The 26,476-nt window shown below is 38.3% G+C and overlaps 1 protein-coding gene and 2 non-coding genes across 4 annotated transcripts; all 3 read right to left on the bottom strand.

Moving 5' to 3' along the window:
• Positions 1 to 8,442: 8,442 nt before the first annotated feature.
• On the bottom strand, positions 8,443 to 24,565 carry slc25a3a (solute carrier family 25 member 3a). 2 transcript variants are annotated; one of them, XM_062065635.1, is made up of 8 exons: positions 24,409 to 24,565; positions 23,874 to 24,049; positions 21,740 to 21,864; positions 14,276 to 14,455; positions 12,905 to 13,086; positions 10,313 to 10,485; positions 9,577 to 9,687; positions 8,443 to 8,901 (listed from the first exon to the last, which is right to left on the bottom strand). In XM_062065635.1, the coding sequence occupies exons 2-8, from the start codon at positions 24,013 to 24,015 to the stop codon at positions 8,741 to 8,743; spliced, it is 1,074 nt and encodes a 357-aa protein (XP_061921619.1). In that variant the 5' UTR covers positions 24,016 to 24,049; positions 24,409 to 24,565; the 3' UTR covers positions 8,443 to 8,740. The 2 variants fall into 2 exon arrangements, with proteins under 2 accessions (XP_061921619.1, XP_061921618.1); XM_062065634.1 differs by lacking the exon at positions 21,740 to 21,864 and adding an exon at positions 19,557 to 19,681.
• On the bottom strand, positions 9,325 to 9,524 carry LOC133662971 (small nucleolar RNA SNORA53). The gene has a single exon (XR_009828213.1). It is a non-coding gene; the product is annotated as a small nucleolar RNA SNORA53 (small nucleolar RNA).
• Positions 13,576 to 13,775, bottom strand: LOC133662972 (small nucleolar RNA SNORA53). Its single transcript, XR_009828214.1, has one exon. It is a non-coding gene; the product is annotated as a small nucleolar RNA SNORA53 (small nucleolar RNA).
• Positions 24,566 to 26,476: the final 1,911 nt, after the last annotated feature.

Genomic DNA, 26,476 nt, shown 5'->3' with positions numbered 1-26,476 from the left:
TTCTTTACTTCCACAATTTTCTAGAATCATTGAAAAACTGTTCAATAACAGATAAAGAGTTTCATAAATAAAAATAGAATACTCGAAGAGAACCAATATGGATACAGAGCTAATGTTTAAACTTCAATGGCTTTAATTGAAATTACAGAAGAAATTACCAATGCAATAGATAGTAAAAAATGTGCGGCAGCAGTTTTTATGGATCCGACTAAAGCATTTGACACAATTAATCACAATATTTTAATCAAAAAACTAGAACGATATGGCATCAGAGGGTTAGTCTTAAACTGGATAAGAAGTTATCTAACGAACAGGAAACAATACGTGAAGCTAGACGAACACGCGTCTACAACGCTAAATATATCCTGTGGTGTACCTCAGGGATCAATACTCGGACCTAAATTATTCAATGTCTATATAAATGACATTTGTAAAGTTACAAAAGATTTAAAGTTAGTATTATTTGCGGATGATACAACAGCGTTTTGTTCAGGAGAGAACACTCAGAAGATAATACAAATAATAACAGAAGAAGTTAACAAATTAAAAAGATGGTTTGACAAAAACAGACAATCTTTGAATCTCAGTAAAACTAAAATAATGCTATTTGGTAACAGTAGAAGAGAAAGTCAAACACAAATACAAATAGACGGAATACAAATTGAAAGAGTAAATGAAACCAAATTTCTAGGTATACCTGTAATGATTGATGATAAATTGAACTGGAAATCTCAAGTAAAAAATATACAACATAAAGTAGCAAGAAACACGTCAATAATGAATAAAGCAAAACATGTTCTAGACAAAAAATCACTTCATATTCTCTACTGCTCACTAGTGTTACATATCTGAGTTATTGTGTAGAAATATGGGGAAATAATTACAAAAGTACACTTCATTCATTAACGGTGTTACAAAAAAGATCAGTTAGAATAATATATAATGTTGGATATAGAGAACATACAAATCCTTTATTTATTGAATCAAAGATACTGAAATTCCACGACACAGTGAATTTGCAAACAGCTAAAATTATAAACAAAGCAAACTATAACCTGCTACCCAAGAATATACAACAATTCTTCTCAAAAAAAGAGGAGAAATATAATCTTAGAGAGAAATGTAATTTAAAACATTTGTACGCACGTACAACACTTAAGACCTTCAGTATATCAGTATGTGGAATTAAATTATGGAATGGATTAAGCAAAGCAATCAAACAATGTACTAATATGATCAATTATTTATGCTTACATGTAGAAATAATAATAATAATAGTAAATAAAATAATAATAATAAAAAAAGGTAAATAAAGCATACAATAGTCTCTAATAAATTATTTAAATAAAAAACAGTATATAAAATATATACATCAGCAAATAACAAAAATATAGATCAAGAAAAAGGATCCTTAATATGTGCAGCAATTTTTCACACTCACATCACCTCATTTTATATTTTTTTTACAATTAACACATAATAGACATACCTTTTTTTTTTTTTGACTGGAAACAAAAACAACAGGGCGTCACACACAGCTAGTCCACAGTAAACAGGATCTCGAGCTCCACTAAAGAATAAAGAAATAAATAATACACACTCATATTAATAGCAAAGAACGGCTGTTTCCACTCCGTTAACGTTACGTTGTTGACTAACGAAGTAACGTTAGCGACCTGAGCCTAAACAACACTGACAATAAAGTAATACGCTTTTGTTTCAACCAGTTGGAAATATGTGGAATATCGTAGCATGTAACCTACACACATTCACAGCGTCTAACAAAAGATAGCCTAAGTTAACTGCATTTAACTTTTGAAACGTTCATTTACTACGTTACTCACCGGCTTCACGCGGGAAACTTTCAAATTCTGGAGTCGGGGTCCCCCGGAACACAAAACACAGATAAAAGACAATTTTACAATAGCACGGCGAAAAAATGACCGTCGTTGTGTGGTTTTTTTGACGAATAACACTCTTTTTCCACTTTTCTTCGGTCCCGCCTCACCTCCCGCGTGCAGCCATTTTGAATTTTCTGGATACGTGACGTCAGTCGTGTTGTGTCGTTCGCGAACGATTCGTTCAAAAGAACAAATCTTTTGAGTGAACGTACTGAACCGAATCACTTCATGAACTGATTTGTTCCTTTCTCAGTTCAGTTGAGTTCCGCCGCGACCATGCCGGTATGAGTGGAACTGGCGCATTCTGTGACTCACTGAACCCTCGACGTCGGCGAACGACGCAGCCAATGAGAGGGCGGGGGGAGGGACTGAGCGAACGATTCGTTCACCGCGGATTAACGACATGAATCACTCAGTGAACGACAACGCTCTCGCTCTCTGCTCTGCGGGGGTGGGGGGTAAAGTGTAGGGCAGGCTGTTTTGAGAAGATTTAAAATAAAAATAATAACTAATGTATGTACACATACATAGGCTATTATTTACACAGTTATTGTAACAAAAATAAATTTCTCCTTGGGGATCAATTCTGATTCATATTATTATTATTATTATCCATTCTACTGCAACTGTTGTTGTTGATGTTGTTTAGTAGCTATCATCATCATTATAATAATGCTGATTTGCAATTAAACTGTACTGCTGCTGCAGAAGTGATTCGGTTCACGTACTGAACTGGGGCCACAGTGTGGCGCTGTGTCAGTCACTGATTCTAGTGATTCAGTACAGTCAAAAGAACTGCAGAAGTGATTCGGTTCCCGTACTGAACTGGGGCCACAGTGTGGCGCTGTGTCAGTCACTGATTCTAGTGATTCAGTACAGTCAAAAGAACTGCAGAAGTGATTTGGTTAACGTACTGAACTGCGGCCAATTTTTTGAACGAATCATTTTAAGGAACTGATTCTAGTGATTCAGTACAGTCAAAAGAACTGCCGATCCCATCACTAGACGTCAGACGCACGTCCCCATGCAAAGCATTCTGGGAGGCGCCGCTGGGAGTGAATGGAAACTTGCGTCGCATCCAGAAAAATACGCAGCAAAGAAACTTAACTACCATAACATATTCTGCCGAAATTGCTATTCCATTTTAAATAAAATAGCCTTTTTTTTACAGAATATAAAGTTTTACTGCTAGTCCTAATATCAAACAACGTCATTACAATCATACATAAATGATGATGGAAACACAAAGGCCGATCTTTACTGTGAATGTAGCAATAAATTAATAAATCTATACTTACGTTCGTGTTCCAGCAAAGAAAGTCCAGAAATGATCGATCTTGGCTCATGCGCGTACACGCTAGTAGGCGCGTCCACGTCTGCGGGTGCAGACATTGGTCGGCTCAGCGCGCGTAGGCGGAGCCTATAACTCTAGGCGGCGCGCGCCGGTTTAGTTTGCGCGTCCGCGTACGCGAATCAGACACGGGTCTGCTCAGGATCCGCTGTCTGACCGTACAATTTTCAGAGGTGGAGCTGTATCCTCTAGGCGGAGCCAAAACGAATGTGACAGTAACGCGGGTTGGGCGACTTGAAGGCGGATCCGTATAGCAGTCTTCTGCTGTGTGGGAGGCTGCAAGATTAAGATACACTTTGCAAAACTATTATATATACACATTGTGATGATGGTTGTGTCACACTAAATTTATTTCATTAAGGTGGACTTGATAATGCTAATTAATAATCAGTAATCTTGTGTCTTGCTGTTTAAAAGAACCATGTACCAAATGTATGGTAATTTTGAAGGCAGACGTTTGTGTTGAAGCTCAATAGTATTATATTATACTGGGGAGACTACAGTATTAATTGTTCTAGCAAGGTGCGTGTCTTGATCAAGTTGTGTTTTTATCTTCTGTTTCAGATCAAAGAGGAGTTCAGAAGGATAACAACAGTTCATCTGGAGCGAACCTTTTTGTCAAAACTGGACACACACACTCCCAAACTCCTGGAGATATTTAGGACAAATCAGACCGATGCTGGATTCACTTGGCCAGGTAAAGTTACAGGGACATTAATGTAATTTGTGTCAGTCATCTTGTGTTGGGCTCATACACACTGAGCTAGCTATTATCATCTCTCTCTCTCTCTCCATCTATCTATCTATCGCTATCTCTCTATCTCTATCTCTCGCGCTCTCTCTACCTCTCTATATCTCTCGCTTTCTCTCTGTCTATCTATCTCTTTCTCAAATGAAATAAATAAATTAATATAATTTAATTATATTGCCTTTTACATGGCATAGTGAACTTTGCGTATCTGTTTGCATATACATGTTCTTTGCAATACATTTGCTTCTCTGTTTTATAGCAACATGTTGAAGGCAGAAGAGATCTCATCATACGTTGCCTAATGGAGTTCCTTGGAGAGTCGGGAGAGGAGCTGATCAAAGACTGCCAGGTACATTTTGAAAATCTAGGATTTTCTGATGATTATTCTCACCATAGTAAATGTATCTCTTCTCCAACCTAATACTATAACCTCTGTTCTTTGTGTATTCATGTATTTACATAAATGTCACATGTGCCACTATATATGAGGAAAAACATTTGTATTCAGATTAACAAAAATTTGTCCATTAACTTAAATTGGCAATTAATTGCAATGTGTCCCAATATTTCAACTGGTTCTGAATCTGAAATGTTTGAAAAGCAAATGTTTTGAAAGTATGAAAAATGGTATTTAAAACAACCTTCTGGATTTTTTAGACAATCGTGTTGAAAAAAATGATGGTTGCCTCAGTGACCCAAGTGTACACTGACAAATTAAAGTGCAAACCTGGGTTAACCCAGACAAAGATCAAATAAAATAAAATCAATAGTTACCTAAATACTTCCCCAGCATTTAACCAATGCCGTGGTCTCTGTATGTATAGGTTATATGAACTGGCTGTTTTAACATCATGAATCACCTCTTGGGAATTTAAGAGAAAAAACGTGTATAATATTGACTCCTGAGCACAGAATCACATGTTTTTCACAGGATGTAGGTGAAGAAGACTCTGTTCATCATGTCCTCAAGATCCTCGTCATCAGTGGAAATGCAGCACAGGAAGGCCACAATCCTGCCCATGTGTCAGTCATCGTCGAAGGAAAAGAGGTTCTGGATGACTGCAAAACCGTGGCAAAGGCTTGCCTTCTGCTCATGGGCTTAATCTACGCCATGAACTTGAGTTACCCACTGAAACTGAAATACACATTTGAAGTGTTTCAGAAGCTGTTTCTAGAGCCGGATGTTCTGAAAATGTCGCCCAAGGTACGGTCTTTGCGAAATAAACTTCTAGTGTGAGTGTTTCCACACTGTACATATGCTGTTCTAGCATATAGCTGTTCTTTGGTGTGTGGAAGCAGTACATGACGCTTGTCAATGTAACTTGTTGAAAGATTTTGCTGTTGTGCTTAAAAGTTACAATTCAGGACATTTTATTGGGTCTTTTACCTGTAATTGTTCGCATTATTGTGAATGTTCTAAAACAAAAAATCACTGTTTTATAATGTTTTGTCTGGTAATGCTGCTGGAAAATGTAATAAAGGTGCTCTTGTTTGAAAGTATATTATCATTTCATATTTGTAGAAGATGTGTTAAGATAATTTAATTTAATTAACAGTAGGCCATGTTAAAAATACAACACATTATTATTACAATAGTGGTGTAGGTGGTAGCTTAAATATGTAAATATTACTTAAATATTGCTCCGAATAAAGTAAAGAAAAACTAGTTAAATTATCCTGAAAATCAAGCATTTTTATAAGGGTTTTGTAACTAGACACAAAGGTAGTTTTGAGTAAAATTTACTATCAAAGAGTGAGTACATTTTGTCTCTAAGAAAGAAAATCTCGAGTAATGTTTGAGTGTTTTTGATAAATCATTCTTGCTGGCAAGTAAACTTTACTTGACTATTTCCTAAGTAAAAGTTACAAAGAATTTCTGTGTGGAAATTGTTACCTAGCTTTTTTTAAGTAAATGGCACTCCAAATTTTTTTCAGTGTAGGACATGGACAAAACGTTTTGAAACAAAACGTCTCGGGGTTTAAGAGGTTAAGCCTAATGTCCAAAAAAAGATATCCGTCGTTATATTGCATGCATGCAGCTAAAAACAGAATATGTGGTACTAATTTTCCTATGTTTGACGACACAGTGATTATGATCCCAGATAGAAATTATATCCATTTCCTGTGACCCATCATGCCACTTTCTCCTATAACAGGGGTCGGCAACCCAAAACATTATATTTATATATATAAATTATTATTTTTATTTGTTTTGATACTTGAGTTTCTTTTTTTCAGATTCAAATCTTTTTGTTTTAGTTTTAGGATTTTTTTTTCATCGTTCAGATCTTTGTTTTTAGATTCAGACTTTTGGCCCGAATTTAGCGTGTGGTAGGGGCATCGACTGAGAGGTGAATTGCCGTAAACCGATTCAGCGCTTTATATAGGCTGCACTAAACATCCGCAATCACCGAACCACGGAGGTTTATTATTTTAGAAAAACAATATGATTGTCCCGCGACCCCGAAAGGGATAAGCGGTAAAAAAAAAAATGGATGGATGGAACATGATTGCTAACCCACAGTTGCTGCATGTTTGTTTTGTTTCATTGTGCTTCGCCGAGCGTTCCCTTTTGACACTTTCTGCAGCCGTCCTTGAACGCATAATAGTTGTGCGCGATGAAACCAAGTAAAACCAATGTGGCCAAATGCGACTTTGGGCTCATTTTATAACGTGTCGTTGTTTGTGTCATGTATCACAGACAGAGCGCGAAAATGAGTGGCAGTAAGTTGAACAAAAGTTGGAGAAAAGATGCGCAGCATGTAGATTTAAATGAACATGCTAATACTGATGAGGCTCAATTACTAAAATGAGGCTAAAGGATATAAAAGTTAAGTTATTCAGTATTGTGTTTCATAATTTAAAAAAACATTAAGCTCAAAAATCAAAATATATGAAAATGTAATAGAAACATTTGTTCAAAAGAAATGCTAGATTAAAACATAATTTACTGATATGCAATGTGGGGAAAAAACGTGCATTGGTATTTTTCAAAATTCAACATCAAAACTTGGATTTAGCAGTTTCAAAGTTGATTTTTTTTCAAGTACAAAACTTTTGGCCCTAATTGCACACATGGCGCTACATTTTTATCGGAGCCTCATTACAGTGGAGTCTTAAGTACACTTCTGCCCTCAACAAAATATACCTAACCAACTATTAAGTAGGGAACGCGCCCTCTGATGGTACAGTTTGGTTATTGCACTGAAGGAAATTACTTAAAAGTGAAATCAACCACCGGGAGTTCTCCCAAAATTTGGATGTATAAATACTTTTTGTATACAGTAACATCCATTCTTAAAATGTAACTTGCCATTTAATCTCAAAATGTAAATGTTTTTCTAACAGACATAGGTGGGTGTATAACACCTGTAGTGGTGTCCAACTTAAATGTGTATTGTACAACTGCAGCACAACCTCATTCCTGTTAAGGCCCAAGCTGTTTGTTTACATGCTTTTTTTAAATTTCTCTTTGCTATTTTGGCTTATTGGACCCTAATTAGAATAAAAACAAAAAATCATCTTTTGATATGTACTTAGTCCATAAGTACACAAACGTGTACTTCATGTGTAGTGACATGCTAATTTTATTTTTACACTTTTTTCCCCCAAATTTCACTGCATGTTATACTCCTCTGACACCACCAGATAAGTGTCCATATGTCGGCATAAGACCCCAATTCAGTAGTGTACACAATTTTGGATATAAGAGCTAAAAGGTGCTGTCCACGCATGTGGCCACTAAGGCCTTTAGAGGTAAGGTGACTGCATACTATCAGTGATGAAATCAAACACTTCTGCAGTGCAAATAACTGTACAGTATTTTCCAATGAAAATACAGAGAAAAGTGCCAGAAATTAAAATAACTGGGGACTTCAGTGGACTAATGTCAGCTTCCTGTGGAAGTTTCAATTAAATATTACACACAAAAAAGTTGAAAATTTTACAAATTAATTTGAATAGTTAGGTGCTACAACATATTTTCTATATTTAATTCCTTGCTTTCCATTATAGATTTGAATGATCTCCATATTTCAGCTAGTAAAAATCTATGGAACAACTGCGCTGTAAACCACAAATGTATAGTACTCATATATTCAAAATCATTGAAACTGTGACATTTGAGCGACTTACCACATTTTGCCATTGTGACAAATACAACACATGGCAAACAAAGTTAAGGCTCAAAGCCAAATAGCAACATTTTCATGGCTTGTTTAATGTGATTTATTTAAAATAGTAAGATCAAGAGAAGGGTAGTATTTGACCGCCTGCATATTTTTTTCCTCCTCCTCGGTAGAAAAAGTTTAAACACCTGAGGAAAAGTCAAGAAAAAAGTTGTATAGTGGCAATTTTTTATCCAAGACTTACAACAGGACATAAGTGTGTGTAATAGTTTGCACCTTATAATTGTAGTTCTTATTTTAAAAAATGAAACATTTCCAAGGAATTGTCTTTAATTTCCATTCTCTAATGACAAACTGAATAAAATCAGGCAAGTGTTTTACAAGGGAATATTCTTTGTCCATCCGTTAAGCAAACACCAGCTTCTTTTTGCTTTATGTATGTTAAATATACATGATTAGTTACAGCCCCACTCCCGGAAGCAGCAGAGTTTGATGACATAAATATAGAAAATTGCGGCGTACGCACAATGAAAGTGGGGAAATCAGTTGCCATCTGCTGGCTGCCGCCCAGTGGGGGAATAATGGTGGTCAAGGAGGGTGTTTTCTATTTTTACTCAGTGAGACCAAGCTTCTTCTTTAGGGACTCGGGCATCTCAGGAGGAGGAGGGCGGGGCAGACGGAAATAGACCTTGACTGAATCGTAGATGAACCACTGCAGAGCCGTCAGAGTACCAATCATGATGATACGGGCAACCAGGCCCTTCCACACACCTGCACCCAGAAATAAATACAAACACTTAAAAAAAACAATATTGCAGTAAATGATTTAACATTAGAATGCCTACATAGTAAATGATATCAATGTTCTGATAGGTTTACAGCATTGTATTATATGCATCATAGTAAAATATACTGTACAGTAGTAGAGCCCCTCCGACTGGGTGACTCACGTCAAACTAAGCAATTTGACATTACCGAAATTATCCATTGCTTGCTGGATTGCTTGTGATATTGGACAAAGATAATTGCTGATTAGGAATTTTTCAACCGACAAGTTTCTTGACATTGTTTTCTTCTATTTGGATCGTTGTGTTTATATATTTTTTAAATTATTTATATATTTTAAGTTTGTAACAGCATGTGTAGCTCTTCTGCCCTTAATCTACCATCACAAATAAAACATTGCGTATATAAGATGTCCGTCCCCCTGGCTAGCAACACTGGATGACTCTATCTGTAGCAGACAGTTGCCAGTGGTGCAGGTGAGCCGGGGAACAGGTAGACTGCTCTCACACGCCAATGACTCAGGCACCTCCAACTGTACAGCCAGAAAGCTGTTGAGGGCGTCTGCTCAGAGAACAGCGCCCCCCAGAGGTGGATCTAAGGAGCGTGTTGACAAACCCACCAGTATTTCTTATCTTATATCAAACACATTTTGATACAGACCTTTGGGTCCCAGCTTCTTCAAGACCTGGACAGCAGTGCTTCCTTTCTCCTTGTTCAGCACAGACACCACAGAATCAGCAGGATGGGACACAATGGCACAAAACACACCAGCTGGACATAAGCACAAAGAAGAAGAAAAACATTACATTTTGCCAGCAGTAATAATTGCCCAAAAAAGGTTTAGAAGTAATTAAAGTATAATCAATTTAAATAATTTAGATAAAATCAAAGGTTGGGGTAATTTAGTTGTACTGTAACTATATCATTTTTAAATTTAAAACGACAAAAACCCTCAACTATTCCCTATCATGAATACACAATGTGCACCAATACTAAATTTAAACATTTATCTACAAAGCAAAGACACTGGAAAAATATTTAATACTAAGGACTACAGTGAGTAAACAACAGTAGGTCCTGAAATTAACTTCAGGTATCCACCCATTTTCTAATGCTTGTCCCTATTGGGGATAACAGGGGGGCTGGAGCCTATCCCAACTGCACTTGGGCAGAAGGCAGATTGCAATTGAATTTATGGTAAATGATTGGCAACACTAAATTGGCCCTAGTTTGTTGAATGTTGTCTGTGTTGGCCCTGCCATGAGGTGCCCGAAAGCAGCTGGGATAGGCTCCAGCATCCCCCACGACCCCGTAAGTGACAAGCGGTAGAAAATGGATGGATGGACTTCTACTTTTATCATTACTATTCTTGGAGGGTGGTGATCCCAACACTTACCAATGTAACCGGCCACAAAGGTAACAACCAGTTGCTCGGATTTGGAGCACTCGCTGCGGGGCTTGGGCACAACGTACTTGTAGAGCATCTCCACAGTACGCTCAAAGCAGGCAAACTTCATCATGGTGTAGGGAATTTGTCTCATCCACAGAGGTACCACACCTTTGTAGAAACTAAGGGGGAGGATTTGAACAACATGAGTCTACATAAGTAATGAGGCCATCTTTAGTAACAAAACTCAAAAGTCAGATGAAACGCTATTACAGCGAAACCTGGTAATATCAACGCCCATCAGACTGACTGACATTGACATAAGTGGTGTAGGACATACCCCTAATCAACATGGGGAGTGAAAGTTTGACATTGTTTTTTCTCTATTAACGCATATTTTTTCAATGTTTTTTCTCTATTAACGCATATTTTTTCAAGTTTTCATTATTATAATTTCTACTGATCTGTAACAGCAGCTGCTGTTATTTTGCTGTATGTTTTAACTACAATGACAAAGTTTTCAATCAAGGCGAACAATCTAGATTTTTCTTCTTCTAATAAATGGGTGGCATGGGTGCATTTTGTTAGTTGCTGTTATGGATTCCAGGTTAATACTGCCATGCTTTTATTTAGAAGCGGATTTTGCACTAAACAGGAAGTCACTGTTTAGCGATCATCACAAGGTTAATACTAGAGCACATCAATTACTAATTTTGCATGAAAATGTCAAATTTTATATTGCTTAAAGCGGTCAACTTAAATGGGCACTTTTTAGTGGACCAGGACTTGTGTTGGTCGACAAACAAAACTGACTTAAGCGGGTTCCATTGTACTTACAAATGTAACAATTGCTAATAACCAATGTTCCCATTAATTTTTTCATGTGTCAGAGCATTCAGTGGACCACATGTGCTCAACCTCAGACGTGCACACTGTGGCCACACCAGCATCACACCTGTCCCAAACCTGACATAACAAGTCAAGTGTCTTATTATTACAACCAAATGACAAGCCATTTCCATCTAATTATTTTCTAATATAAGTGATTTTTCCCACTTCCAATCAAAATGACAGAAAAATATTGTTTCTCATGAGCTATGTGTACCAATATGGAATGTTTGGGTGAGAGTCCTGCTTTGGAAATAATTTTCTACCCCTTTTAGACATCACATTTTGTTCACCTTAAAACATTTACATGTTGCACAATAACGGAAGGCAAAGCTCTCAATTTACCGGTCGATCTACGTTCCCATCCTCACCTATGCTCATGAGCTATGGGTTATGACTGAAAGGACAAGATCACAGGTACAAGCGGCCAAAATGAGTTTCCTCTGCCGGGTGGCGGGGCTCTCCCTTAGTGATAGGGTGAGAAGCTCTGTCATCCGGGAGGAGCTCAAAGTAAAGCCGCTGCTCCTCCACATGGAGAGGAGCCAGATGAGGTGGTTCGGGCATCTGGTCAGGATGCCACCCGAACGCCTCCCTAGGGAGGTGTTTCGGGCACGTCCGACCGGTAGGAGGCCACGGGGAAGACCCAGGACACGTTGGGAAGACTATCTCTCCCGGCTGGCCTGGGAACGCCTTGGGATCCCCCGGGAGGAGCTGGACGAAGTGGCTGGGAAGAGGGAAGTCTGGGCTTCCCTGCTTAGGCTGCTGCCCCCGCGACGCGACCTCGGATAAGCGGAAGAAGATGGATGGATGGATAATAACATGTGTGCTCTAGCACAAACATGGGATGAAGTGTACATTCCTGTAACATTCTGTCTGTAAAATATATCACTACAGTTTTTATTAGGACTTCTGCAATCTCCCAACAGTATTTCATGATTAATATCCATACATTAACATTCTTGATAAATTAAAGTTGAATAAGCACACATCTGATTGGAGAGTGTGGGTGTACAATAATTATTTGTTTCACCAACAGTTTTAAGCATTTACCGCTCTTAACTCAGCTGCACTGTTAGCTGTAAACTAACCCACAAAACAGCAACATGCACGCATAACACGCCGTTAATGACATTGATTAGCTGTGTGCGAGCCGCATCACAGTGCAATGACCTGGCATTTAAAGTTTGTGTGGTTTTGGAGTTGTCCGACTTTTTTTGTGGCCATAAACGCGTAAGAGTCCAAGGAGTGCATCTGTTGGCGCAACTGAGATAAAGAGAGAGACTGCTGTTAATATGACAGATGACAGAGTTTGTTTTGTACCGCAGAAAATGACTAGTTAAGCTAGATAGTGGTTTGGTGCTAATGTTTTTTTGGTGTGGCGGCCAACAAGAAACAGTTTTGCTCAAAGTGATCGATAGGCCTCATGTCCTCAAAGCGTCGACAGACGTTACAATATTTGAACAGTGTTGACAAACTTTGTTTTATCTGTTGTGTCCGCTTGTCACCTGTCAACACATTTGCATTGCAAAATCGTACAGAACAAATGGTTTGTTTTTGTTGAGAGCTTTTGTTGGATTTTATTTTGTGCGGCGCATAAATTTGCTGTGTGCAGAGGACGTGGGAGCAGTGCGCAATTGCACAGGCACGCACCTTAAGAGGGGAACAATGGCACTAACCGTGATCGAACAGAAGATAAAAAGATGGAAAACTTACGCCCAGATCCCCTCCTCTGAATACATTTTGGGGACACACTCTCTAAGGGTGTTGGCATAGCCTGGCTGGGTCTGGATACGGACTTTGACAGCCTCCATTGGAGCAAGAGCTATGTCAGCAAAGAACTCTGCACTGGCTGAGGCAGCAAGGTACAGCGATGTTCTCCACAAATAGGTGTTTTCCTGTTAGGGCCAGGGGAAAAAGGGGGGAAAAATGCACAATGATAGCACCGGACCTTTACATTTTTCATGCATTGCATCACACAGAAGTTTATCACACGATTGTAGTTGAGTTACTTTTAAGACTGAAGTTAGTGAATAACACTCTTTAATATGAAAAAACTCAACTTGGGCCAAAGTTTGCTAAGATATTGCAAGGTTGAAATCTTCCCTAAAAAAAATCTTTTTTTTTTTTTTTTTAATACAGAAATCTCAGTCGTGTTTGGACATTTACATGTGTCCTACTGCATAAAGGACATCTTCAAAAAACCATTTGACACATTCCGCAGAAGAGCTATAAACTACAGTAATCTTGTGGTCACATTTCCAGAAAGCTAAAGGACCTACTGTTCTACCATCACTATTATGTCTTTATTTCAAGAACCAGCATCATTTGCGGATAAATTAAGCCTTGTCACATCAGACTTGTCCAAAAACATTGTGCTAGATAAAGCTGTCCGTCCCCCTGGCTAGCAACACTGGATGACTCTATCTGTAGCAGACAGTTGCCAGTGGTGCAGGTGAGCCGGGGAACAGGTAGACTGCTCTCACACGCCAATGACTCAGGCACCTCCAACTGTACAGCAAGAAAGCTGCTGAGGGCGTCTGCTCAGAGAACAGCGCCCACCAGAGGTGGATCTAAGGAGCGTGTACACACAAACACACACGCACGCGCTTCCCCTCCCATTAAATGGAACCCCATCACCATGAAAAGCATTAGTAACACACTTTGCTGTAATGGATTGAGATCCTGCAGCACCTGCAAAGTATCCCATATCAACAAGACATGTACAGGCCCATCTGAAGTTTGACAATTTACACTTTAAATACTCAGACAAGTATTGAGACAGCATGATGTGGTATGATTAAACCAAAATTGAGCTCCTACAACTCTGAGAGAAATTTGGAATATGATACCAACACCACCATCCCGATTACCAAACATGGAGGAGGAAACATTCTGCTTTAGGGATTTTTCTCTGATCAAAATTCCTCCTGAGATGTGTGCAACACATCCACGTGCAATCTAGACTGTAAAATAAACTTGCAGGGTGTCCTATTATTATGGTGGGTGAAACACTAATCAACTGACAATACATAACACATTGCCACACAGCAGCTCTCACACAGTGTTATCTGTCACGGTACTTACCTCGCCTATGAGGTCACTGTAGAAGACTTTAAACACCTCGTAGAACCCAAATTTGCAGAGTCCCTGCATGGAGTAGCCGATGAATGTGGGTGCCCAGCCCTTCGCCAAGCCCCTGACACCATCCTCCCTCACGGTCACAGAAAAGCCAGTGCCAATGCTCTTGTATTTATCTGGGTCCACCTAAAAAATTTAAAAATAAAAAGAGTAAAATACCACAATAAAGACCATATATTTACATTATTTCTTGGATCAACTTTAAAGTTAAATTCTGGTTTTGGTTTGAATTTGTGACCAGGGAAATTAACTTAGCAGCAGCGCATGGACAATGTAACCATGACTACCTTAAGCTAAGCTTTATAACATTGTACGCCAAGTTTTTAAACAAGTCTTACTTAATAATTTAGCGAAATTACTAATTTACAGTTTAGCGTCTAATGTGAAAATAATGCATCTATCTCTGTTCTGAGAAGAGGTGGGAAAAATTGTTGTCTGATGTTGGGCTGCGTGATATACCGTTATACTTATTTTAGAAAGCAGTATATATTTGAGACAATACCGCCATGCCAATATCTTTTGGTGCGCCTTTGTTATGGCCGTTTGATCTTGTCTGCGCCTGAAAAAAAACGATTGTGCGTATTTACAGAGGCTTCTCTGATGCACAGACGCGCATCAAACTTTTTGGAACAAATATGCCGGCGCGGTGCCTACTTTGACTCCCGAGTGATGCAATGCTTTTATCAGTGACTGCAATTGGCTTTTGGTGAGTGACTACAGCTTTATTTACACATGCACCAATTTGCTTAGGAACCTCTCTCTCTCTCCATGTAGTGACTTTATCACTAATCTCTTCTGTTTGTTGTTCACTTCTGTAAGCAACTTAGCACAGCAGCTAGCGATAGCTCCTCTCTGCGTCAAATGATTAGCGACTCTTTAGCTTGAAAGTGCCACTGCCCATAGCTTATGCAAAGTCAGCTAATGTAGGATAGCGGCTGGGTGGCTGAAGAGTAGTTTTAAACTGAGCAGGCAGCGGCTTTCACCGCGGTGAGCGAGTACAAGCACCATGCATCCCACACACAAGCCTCAGGCTATAACCTAACATTAACGAACAAAATCTGCTTTGACATAACGGCTAACTAATTACTTAAGAATAAACACATTACGTTACTACTTACAACAAAAATAATCTGAGTACTTTCAACATTGATTATCTAGCCCTAAAACATGTAGGCAACTTTAAGCACTTTGCACGTTTTCTCTCTTTTTTTTTTAAGGATACCGGATTAAAAATACATCGGTATCAGTTTTGGTCCCTATCGCCCAGCCCTACTCCGATGCATCATGATTAGAATGTGGACAATGCAGAATCGGTGGACAAATGTCCAAATATCAATTATTTTATACATGTTAAAGTAATAAGACAGTTCTAAAATGCAGAGCCAGCGAACACACAGAAGGGAGAAGAGAATCGCGACGCTAAGATAGCTTGAATGTGAAGTAGTGAAACAAAATAATAAAAGCTTTGTACATTTCAACAAAAGTCTAACTTGAAAAAAGAGCAAATTAGCAAGTTGGTTATTAAGTTAGGAGAGAGAATAAAAACAATATGGCCGCCAGCAGGCAACCCTTTCAGCCATAGATGTGAATGGGTAGAAACAAGTCTGTTGAACTGCCAGTTTATAGCAACTGGGGGTAAGGTGTCTGAGCATTCTGTGGTTTTAGAAGGCAAGAACATTGAATCAAGGACGCCTGATGGCCAAGTATAGACCTTTTTCCCCCCACTTAGGCTGCTACAATTCTCACATATATAGCCTTCTAGTAGTATCTATACTGATATATATCTTTCTCTATTTTGTGCGCACTAACATCCAAAACCCAGAAATTACGCAATAGCCAAAAGGAGGATTCCTTTACACAGATTAGAGGTAAAAAGATTTCTTTTAACAATTCAATTCAATATTTGAGATTGATACAATTCAGGAATAGGTTTGTCCCATCCATCCATCCTCTACAACTTGTCCTTCTCGGGATCGCTGTCCCGATACCACCAAAATGTATACCGTATTTTTCTGACTATAAGTCGCAGTTTTTTTCATAGTTTGGCCGGGGGTGCGACTTATACTCAGGAGCGACTTATGTGTGAAATTAACACATTACCGTAAAATATCAAATAATATTATTTAGCTCATTCACGTAAGAGACTAGACGTATAAGATTTCATCGGATTTAGCGATTAGGAGTGACAGATTGTTTGGTAAACGTATAGCATGTTCTATATGTTATAGTTATTTGAATGACTCTTACCATAATATGTTACGTTAACATACCAGGCACGTTCTCAGTTGGTTATTTATGCGTCATATAACATACACTTATTCAGCCTGTTGTTCACTATTCTTTATTTATTTTAAATTGCCTTTCAAATGTCTATTCTTGGTGTTGGGTTTTATCAAATAAATTTCCCCCAAAAATGCGACTTATACTCCAGTGCAACTTTTATGTTTTTTTCCTTCTTTATTATGCATTTTCGGCCGGTGCGACTTATACTCCGGAGCGACTTATAGTCCGAAAAATACGGTAGATACTTTTCAAAATAAAAGGGAACTATAAAAAAATTCGATATTTGCTTTATTTTAACAGAAAATCTTACAATACATTAAACATATGTTTCCTATTGCACTCAAATTTTAGGCATTAAACACATCTGGCTTTTCTTGTAGCACTCAAAAGAACAATTTACAATTTTCTATATTACATATAGTATGCCATAATCAAAGATTAGGTTAGAATATAAGCCCTGTGCTTCTCCACTACGGTCTGCATGTGAGCCGAACAGCAGAAAAAGTGTAACATTGTTACCAGTCACTCTTTATAACTCCTTGTGCATATCTGAATGCTTATTATTTAAATGTTTAACTTTTAAGCAAAAGCGGCAATAAAGCAGCACTTGCAGCGCCTCCCGTTTAAGGCGTTACCTTTATCGTTAGTTTTTAAGTCCAAAATCCTCCATATTGAGCTTCACGCATCCCCTTTGTTAACCAGTAGAATTGCCATGTTTTGCCATTCTTCCTCCATACGTACGTACATTTTTTTTTTCTGCTCACCTTTTCAACATCCACACAAAATTCTATAAAAGTACATTAACAAACATTTTAACAGTAGAATTACCTGCTAAATAAAGTTCCCCGACCCAGCCATATAGTATATGTTGCCTGCCCTGGCGAATTTCTTTTTCTGATGAAATTACTTTTCTTTGGCTGCCAGTTGCGTGTTGTGTGTCACACTTAATGTTGTTGTGTTTCAAAAATGTGTTAGTCGCCTAACTTGCTTGTCGCGTCTTTTGTAGTTTTTAGTTGTCCATCCACCCATTTGCTACCGCATGTACCTTTCATGGTTGCGGGGTTTTATTGCAGCCTAAGAAGCACTATGTTGTGTTGTTTATATTAGTTATGGCTTTTGCAATTGTGCTGTAGCTGAAAGATGGTGTGTTGTAAATAATGATATTGTCTTCTGGCATTTGCATTTGTTGTGACTTCTCAGCCACGGTAGTTACCGCCATTTTTGTTTTGGTGACGTCAGACAGGCAAAATAGACTAAACGTTTAACATCCTTATTTTTAAAATAATGAAACTTCATATAAAGTCTGCCGTTCTTAAATGCATTTTTTTTCTAGTATCGATCAAATTGATCGACTTCCTTTGAAAATAATCTTGGATCGATACCTATCTTTTGGAAGGCAAACTTGTTGAGCACAGATCGATATACGTACTTGAAATTTTGGAATTTAAATAGATTAATCGTTACACTACCAATATCAATACTTAAAACACATTTATAATGTAAAAATAATATTATACGATATATTAATATACGATAGAATAATTTACAATAACTAAAGATGCATAAATAATTGATTTATAATCAAATTGTAGCCTCTGAATCGTAATCCTAAACCAATCAAAGGAGATGCCCAAAGATTCCCACCTCTACTTTGAGTACAGAAATGACAATATTTCACCAAAGTGTGTTACACAGAGTAAATCAGGGGTCACCAACCTTTTTGAACCAAGAGCTACTTCTTGGGTACTGATTAATGCGAAGGGCTACCAGTTTGATACACACTTAAATAAATTGCCAGAAATAGCCAATTTGTTCAATTTACCTTTAACTCTATGTTATTATTAATAATTAATGATATTTACACTTAATTGAACGGTTTAAAAGAGGAGAAAACACGAAAAAAATGACAATTAAATTTTGAAACAGTTTATCTTCAATTTCGACTCTTTAAAATTCAAAATTCAACTGAAAAAAAGAAGAGAAAAACTAGCTAATTCGAATGTTTTTGAAAAAATTTAAAAAATAATTTATGGAACATCATTAGTAATTTTTCCTGATTAAGATTAATTTTAGAATTTTGATGACATGTTTTAAATAGGTTAAAACCCAATCTGCACTTTGTAAGAATATATAACAAATTGGACCAAGCTATATTTCTAACAAAGACAAATCATTATTTCTAGATTTTCCAGAACAAAAATTTTAAAAGAAATTCAAAAGACTTTGAAATAAGATTTAAATTTGATTCTACAGATTTTCTAGATTTGCCAGAATAATTTTTTTGAATTTTAATCATAATAAGTTTGAAGAAATATTTCACAAATATTCTTCGTCGAAAAAACAGAAGCTAAAATTAAGAATTAAATTAAAATGTATTTATTATTCTGTACAATAAAAAAAATAAATTTACTTGAACATTGATTTAAATTGTCAGGAAAGAAGAGGAAGGAATTTAAAAGGTAAAAAGGTATGTGTTTCAAAATCCTAAAATCATTTTTAAGGTTGTATTTTTTCTCTAAAATTGTCTTTCTGAAAGTTATAAGAAGCAAAGTAAAAAAATTAATGAAATTATTTAAACAAGTGAAGACCAAGTCTTTAAAATATTTTCTTGGATTTTCAAATTCTATTTGAGTTTTGTCTCTCTTAGAATTAAAATGTCAGGCAAAGCGAGACCAGCTTGCTAGTAAATAAATACAATTTAAAAAATAGAGGCAGCTCACTGGTAAGTGCTGCTATTTGAGCTATTTTTAGAACAGGCCAGCGGGCTATTCATCTGGTCTTTACGGGCTACCTGGTGCCCGCGGGCACCACGTTGGTGACCCCTGGAGTAAATCATCCATAAACAAATGTGATACACAGCAATTCTTAACAGTCAAGGAGTCTGGCGGTTGGAAGAGTCATCGGTCGCTCGTTGCCAATGCTAAGTTGTAACTTTCATACAAACCTGCAGACGACACTTGACAAGGTCGAGGGGTACTACTGCTGTGTGTGTAAGACCGCAGCTCAGGATGCCCCCAAACCCACACAGGGCATAGTATTTTGAGGAGCCAAACTCGCAGCTATTTTCATCTGTGGTAGAAAGGGGACAACACACATGCAACATGCAGGGTCACATGCAAGACACACAAAAAAAATCAACACCAATTCAGAGCCACATAATGGTAGAGTTCTTAATGGAGAAGACTACAACAAAATCTTTATGGATAGCCTGTCTTTAATGACAGGACAATTCCAACCCATTTTAAGGACTCTCCTTATATACGGCTAAATCACAAACATGCCACACAACACCAATGATTTTAGTATTGACTTTATGGATCACAGTGATGTTTTGCACGTACGGAGGGCTCCAAACATGAGAATATATATTTGCCAGGGCGAATCACGACAAGATCAATGCAAAAAATAATGATTACTACTAAAGCCAATCAGAAGTTCCAAAAAATGGTATGTGTCAAAATCTCTTTACAACAAAATGTAGTGGTGCAGTTAGTTTTAAGACGCACCTAAAAACAGAAGAGTGAACAGAATAGTGAGTAATTATTGCGATCGCCATTTTGTGCAAATGTGCAATTCAATCAATCAATCAATGTTTATTTATATAGCCCTAAATCACAAGTGTCTCAAAGGGCTGCACAAGCCACAACGACATGGGACAGCACTACACATAACATTTGCAAACTCAGCTACTGAGTACACAGTGTATGCAGAATACTTTTTGAAGTGTTTACTGGATGTGTTTGTTGGACATTTTATTTTTACTTAACCTTGAATGCCCCTGTGTCTTTTTCTCTGACTAGCTGCTAGAAATGTGAATTTCTCTTTGGAGATGAATAAAGTATCTATTAGATTTGCGATACAACAATATTGATGGCTGACCACAGGTGGCGCTAGAGTCGGTTCATTGGGTTCAAGGTCTTTTTTTGTTTTTAGAAAATATTGTGATTACCTTACAGTACTGGAACCCAACAGAATGGCAGAAGGTGCGACTATTGCGTAGCTTGCCAAGACCTGTACTAAAGAAAAATCTTTAGGAAATCTCAATTTGCGTAATTTTATGATCATCTACATCTAGAATATTTACTTTGCAAAGACAGGGACTATTGAGAGTGGTTAAGTGGCCAGCCCTGCGGTCTCAACATTTTGAGTGCAACATCCAGGTATTTACAACCCATTGCATTTTGCATTAATTCTCAGTATAAATGCATTTATGCAAAACAATTTTTCCATCTGAGACAGCCTAGATAATAGCAATGCAAGTCTTAAATAACTTTTTAACATGATTATTACTAATGTGAGAATCTTTCTCAAATTTTCCTAACCCGATTGTAAGCATTCTTAAATTATTAACAGATTTTAAATGTGCAAAAACATCAGTGTGGTCCAGAAGCTTGTGATTTTAGGTCAAGATCACCAACAGTACAAAGTCAAAATCGCCATTACACCCACAGCTGATCAAAGTTATCACAATGCAATAATACAATATGCTGTAATAAAATTGTGTTCAGTTAGCACTTTTGTTAGGGCTGCGTGAGGTAAAACACTATTTCCTACAGGTCAGCAATCTACTTGCAGTGTAAGGTAAAGGAGGTGGGTACACTTCATGGGGCTTCAAGACAAACCGCTGTTGCTTTCCTGCCACCACGGGCGGTGAAAGTTCTTGATTTGATGTGCAGCGGCGCCTGCTTTATAAAATGTTAATATCAACAATCACCTTCATTTAATTACAGCAGCCAAAATGTTGTATTTTCAAACCAGTCTTACCTGAGAGGAAGGTGATCAGGTAGTTTTATAATGAAAGACAACAAAAAGGTATTGCAGTTACCACAGCAAAACTGTGGCGACTAAACCACTGATCAGCCAATGTTGATGACTAATGCCCCAGTCTGGTCTTCTTGACCTACACTCTTTTTAGGAGGAGGGTTTATGGCATTATGTGTGTGTGTTGGGGGTGGAGAATCACTGAGGTGAAAGTCATGCAGCCATGTAGTGATCACTCCATTACATTCATGGGCATTATTATTGCATGCTAGAAAAAAAACTGGATTGTTGGCATGTCTCCATGCAAATTCAAAACTTAATAAAAAGGTGCGGGGCAAAAACTGATGCCGAGCCGTAAAAACAGACCTGCAATCGGCATTTGACCAGATCAAGGGGAACAACCGCTGTGTGCGTCGTGCCACAGCTCAGAATCCCACCAAAGCCACACAGGACGAAATACTTCTGAGAGCCAAATTCACAACTGTCTCCCTCTGAAGAAATACAGGTAAGATTTAAGGGAAAAGCTGTGGCTAATTGCACAAAATATGCAACACAAATTTGTGTCTTCAGAAATTCTAACATTCTCCAACAAAGAAAGTGAAGACAGGATTCCTTGTTAAAATTGCTCTGTATTTTAAAACAGACAACTGTTTAACCTGCTTAAGGGCAAGAGTGTTGTCCGAAAAACAAAGCGGTGTCATACTATTGCACTTTAGTCCAACTAAACTTAAACATGATTTCCATTAGTAAGCTATAGCAGGACACATTAACGTATAAGTTATGTTGTAATTTCATCTTGCTTAGCGATACTGACAAAGTTACAAATACTACAACACATGTTGAAATAAACAGACTCACTTTTTGTTGAAATTACCCATTTGGAATTTAAAATGTTATGTTAACAGAAACAGTCTGCCATGCATGTCAATGTCAACTTGAACAGTCACTTTAATAGTAAAAACAAGACGGTTGACCAGAAAACTTGAGTTGGTCGACGACTTAAGACGTGTTGTACTACATTTCTAAAATTTGCACTACAGTGTTAAAACTGCAGTACGGCCAGCTAAAGTTGCTCTTTATTATATGTGAAGGTTGTTGTAAATTAAATTTGGCATTAAAACTAAAGTTGTCCACTTGAAAACAAATAGATTTACCATAATACACCAAGCAGCATTGCTTTAATCAAGTTAGGGTTCCACGGCCAGACTTGAATCCAAATGAGGAAAATTTGTTCTTAAGGACTATTACTTCTAATTCAAGAACTCCTTCATTCCGCACTCCATCCAGTTGTATAATCACTCGCCATACAGCTATAGATGATATCTGTCTATTACCTGACACCTTCTATGTTAGCTACTTCTCTTTGTTTTTAATGTCTATTTTCTATTTACTGCTGGATTTTCTCTCTATTTTATGCTGCAGCTGTCACATATGCTGTAATATTGTACATGGTAATTGTTATATATTGTACATATGATATAGACATATTATATAATATATCAGTATATATAATATACTGTACATATATTATGTAAATATTACATATATATGTTATATTTTATATCGCTATATTTAGTCTATTTATACCTGCATTGTCCTTTCCATCCTTACACTTTCCATCATTGTAACTGAGCTACTGTGTGGAACAATTTCCCTTGTGGATAATTAAAGTTTGTTTAAGTCTAATGCCGTGGTTCTTAACCTGGGTTCGATCGAACCCTAGGGGTTCAGTGAGTCAGCCTCAGGGGTTCGGCGGACCCTCCGCCGCGGAGGTCAAGACACACCCGACTCATCGTGTAAATAAAAACTTCTCCCGATCGCCGTATTATGGATACGGCAACAGCAGAAGTCACACTGATTTGCAGGTGTGTAATTTGTTGTGAGTTCATGCACTGTGTTGGTTTTGTTCTTTGAACAAGGTGATGTTTGCGCATGATTCATTTTGTGCACCGGTAAGAAAAACGTACAACTTTGTCTTGAATTTGAAACAAATATATATATTTTTTTCACTAAAGAAGGGTTCGGTGAATGTGCATATGAAACTGGTGGGGTTCGGTACCTCCAACAAGGTTAAGAACCACTGGTCTAATGTCTAAGTCTAACTAACTCTGTGGTAAAAAAAAATAAATAAATAAATAATCACAGGCAGCTGCAATATTGTGTAATAAAACACTTTCGAAATACCGGGTATAGTAGTAGACGGTTTTCATTACATGGAGTAGAGACGGTGTAAAATCCAGATATAAATGTGTCCTTCCTTGTCCTCCGTTAGTAGCTTAGCTTTAGCGATGACTGGCCCATCCATCTCTGTTACCTCAATTTGAATTGTTGTGAGATTGTGGGTAGTTAAACATTTCACAATAATATGGCACATTGGGTGTTAAGGTGAACATGGATTAAAAGCGTACAATATGGCAAACCAGGTGGGCTAAGCTAACGATGCTACAGGCTAACACGCGAGTGCCGAAAGCGGCCTGCGTGCCTGAATGGGGGAAGTTACCGTCTGCCGTGGCGGCTGCTGCCAGCCGGCGTGTCTTCTGTCCATGAAGACTCTGCTGTGGTTCTTCCACCTTCTGGAGGCTGAACAGCGGGGCACTGAAAGGGTTAGCCCGAGCCAGGTGCATCAAAGCGGTTGGATACATGGTGGCGGTGGTCCTGTCTGCCCGCGGAGCTGCGCTGCAATGAGGCAGCGACAGGTTAGCTTTGGCCGAAAAAAAAGAAACGTGAAACGTGACCCACCCCCAAAGACTACCATGTACGCACATGACTTGTTGTAATTGGACGAATTCAACGTATCAGTTACATTATATTATTTTAGTATATATATATACTGTGCCATAATAATGGTGTCCTAGTTAGTACCACCGCAGTGCTAGGATGACCGCTACAAGGTGGAATGGGTGTCCTCTGGCAGGGAAGAACAACAATACATTTTTAAACCACTTCACATAATTGACAGCCCAATAAAACATAAGATAAAATGTGTTGCATACGATACATGTATCGTTTGCCTTTTAGAACACAATTTAACTTACTTTATGTGCGTCTTTAAAATGGCGCCTCCGCTTAGCTGCGACTGCCGGCTCAAAGAGAGAGAAAAACGACCTCCGGACGGAGAGTTGTCCTTTCGTGACGTCACGAGCTTTCGTCTTCTTCGACGCCGGGAACATTAATAAGATTGCTCGAGAGTCCACCCACAGGTAGAATTAATAGGTGCATGAGTGCTGTGTTGTCAGGCGCTTCTGCATCTCCTCCTTCAAAAAAGAAACACGTACCTCCAGGCAACTTCAACCCTAAACTAACACCCTCCCTTCCACATCATACCTCTTCGGATTGTAAATAATAAAATGTAGACACTTTTTCTTATACTTTCTGATCTCTCTCTCTCTGTGTCCACTACTTGCTGTACATATCCTACCAAGTCAGTCCTACACTGTTCCAATGTCCATTTCTCTGATGATGCAATTGTTGATGACTGATGTGTTGATACCAACTAAACCTAAACCCCCACCCCCTCCATATCCCACACCCCGAATTGTAAATAATGTAAATAATTCAATGTTTGATTGATTGATTGAAACTTTTATTAGTAGATTGCACAGTGAAGTACATATTCCGTACAACTGACCACTAAATGGTAACACCCGAATAAGTTTTTCAACTTGTTTAAGTTGGGTTCCACTTAAATTGATTCATGATACAGATATATACTATCTTCATAATACAGTCATCACACAAGATAATTTCATCAGAGTATATACATTGAATTATTTACATTATTTACAATGCGGGGTGTGGGTGTATATACTCTGATGATTATCTTGTGTGATGACTGTATTGTGATGATATATCTGTATCATGAATCAATTTAAGTGCACCCCGACTTAAACAAGTTCAAAAACTTATTCGGGTGTTACCATTTAGTGTTCAATTGTACGGAAGATGTACTTCACTGTGCAATCTACTAATAAAAGTTTCAATCAATCAATCAAACTCCTTATTTATAGAGCTATGAATGTTCAACCAGCATTTTACCTCATAAACCATTTACTTGCCAAGTACGCTTAAATATGTTTACTAAGTTCCTAAGTGTGTGAATTTTGACAGTCTCCTAATTCGACTACAGACCATGCACCTTTGGCTCCCATTGAGAGGAGCCAGATGAGGTGGTTCGGGCATCTGGTCAGGATGCCTCCCGAACGCCTCCCTAGGGTGCTGTTTAGGACACGTCCGACTGGCAGGAGGCCACGGGGAAGACCCAGGACACATTGGGAAGACTATGTCTCCCACCTGGCCTGGGAACGCCCCGGGATCCCTTGGAAGGAGCTGGACGAAGTGGCTGGGGAGAGGGAAGTCTGGGCTTCTCTGCTTAGGCTGCTGCCCCCGTGACCCGACCTCTGATAAGCGGAAGAAAATGGATGAATGGATGGACCCATTAGTGCTTTCACACCAAGAACGTATATTAAAAAAAATGCAGTGCACTGTTGGTACCAATCAAATACATAAACTCACTTTACATCCGCTACACCTCCCTGATACCGAAGTACATGTCAAACTGCTTCCATAACCTAAATGACTGCCATAACCATAACACCAGGGGGAGCTCCACAAACCACGTTAAACCCAGATTCCTATCTAACAAAGGTCTTAACTCATTCTCCTTCTATGCCACATCAATATGGAATGCACTCCCAACAGGTGTAAAAGAAAGTATATCTCTATCCTCCTTCAAAACCGCACTAAAAGAACACCTCCAGGCAACTTTAACCCTTGACTAACACCCTCCCCCCACCACATCCCACCTCCCCGTATTGTAAATAATCAAATGTAAATACTTGTTCTTATACTTTCTGAACTCACTATGTTCACTGCTCGCTGTACATATCCTACCAAGTCAGACCTACACTGTTTCAATGTCCATTTCTCTGATTCATACTTGCCAACCCTCCCGTTTTTAGCGGGAGAATCCCGATATTCAGCGCCTCTCCCGACAACCTCCCGGCAGAGATTTTCTCCCGACAAACTCCCGGTATTCAGCCGGAGCTGGAGGCCACGCCCCCTCCAGCTCAATGCGTACCTGAGACTGAGTGGGGACAGCCTGTT

This window comes from Entelurus aequoreus, linkage group LG12, assembly GCF_033978785.1.
Source record: "Entelurus aequoreus isolate RoL-2023_Sb linkage group LG12, RoL_Eaeq_v1.1, whole genome shotgun sequence".
Classification (NCBI taxonomy): Eukaryota; Metazoa; Chordata; class Actinopteri; order Syngnathiformes; family Syngnathidae; genus Entelurus; species Entelurus aequoreus.
The sequence above is the reverse complement of the archived record's forward strand: the minus strand, read 5'-3'. Positions and strand labels throughout refer to the sequence as shown.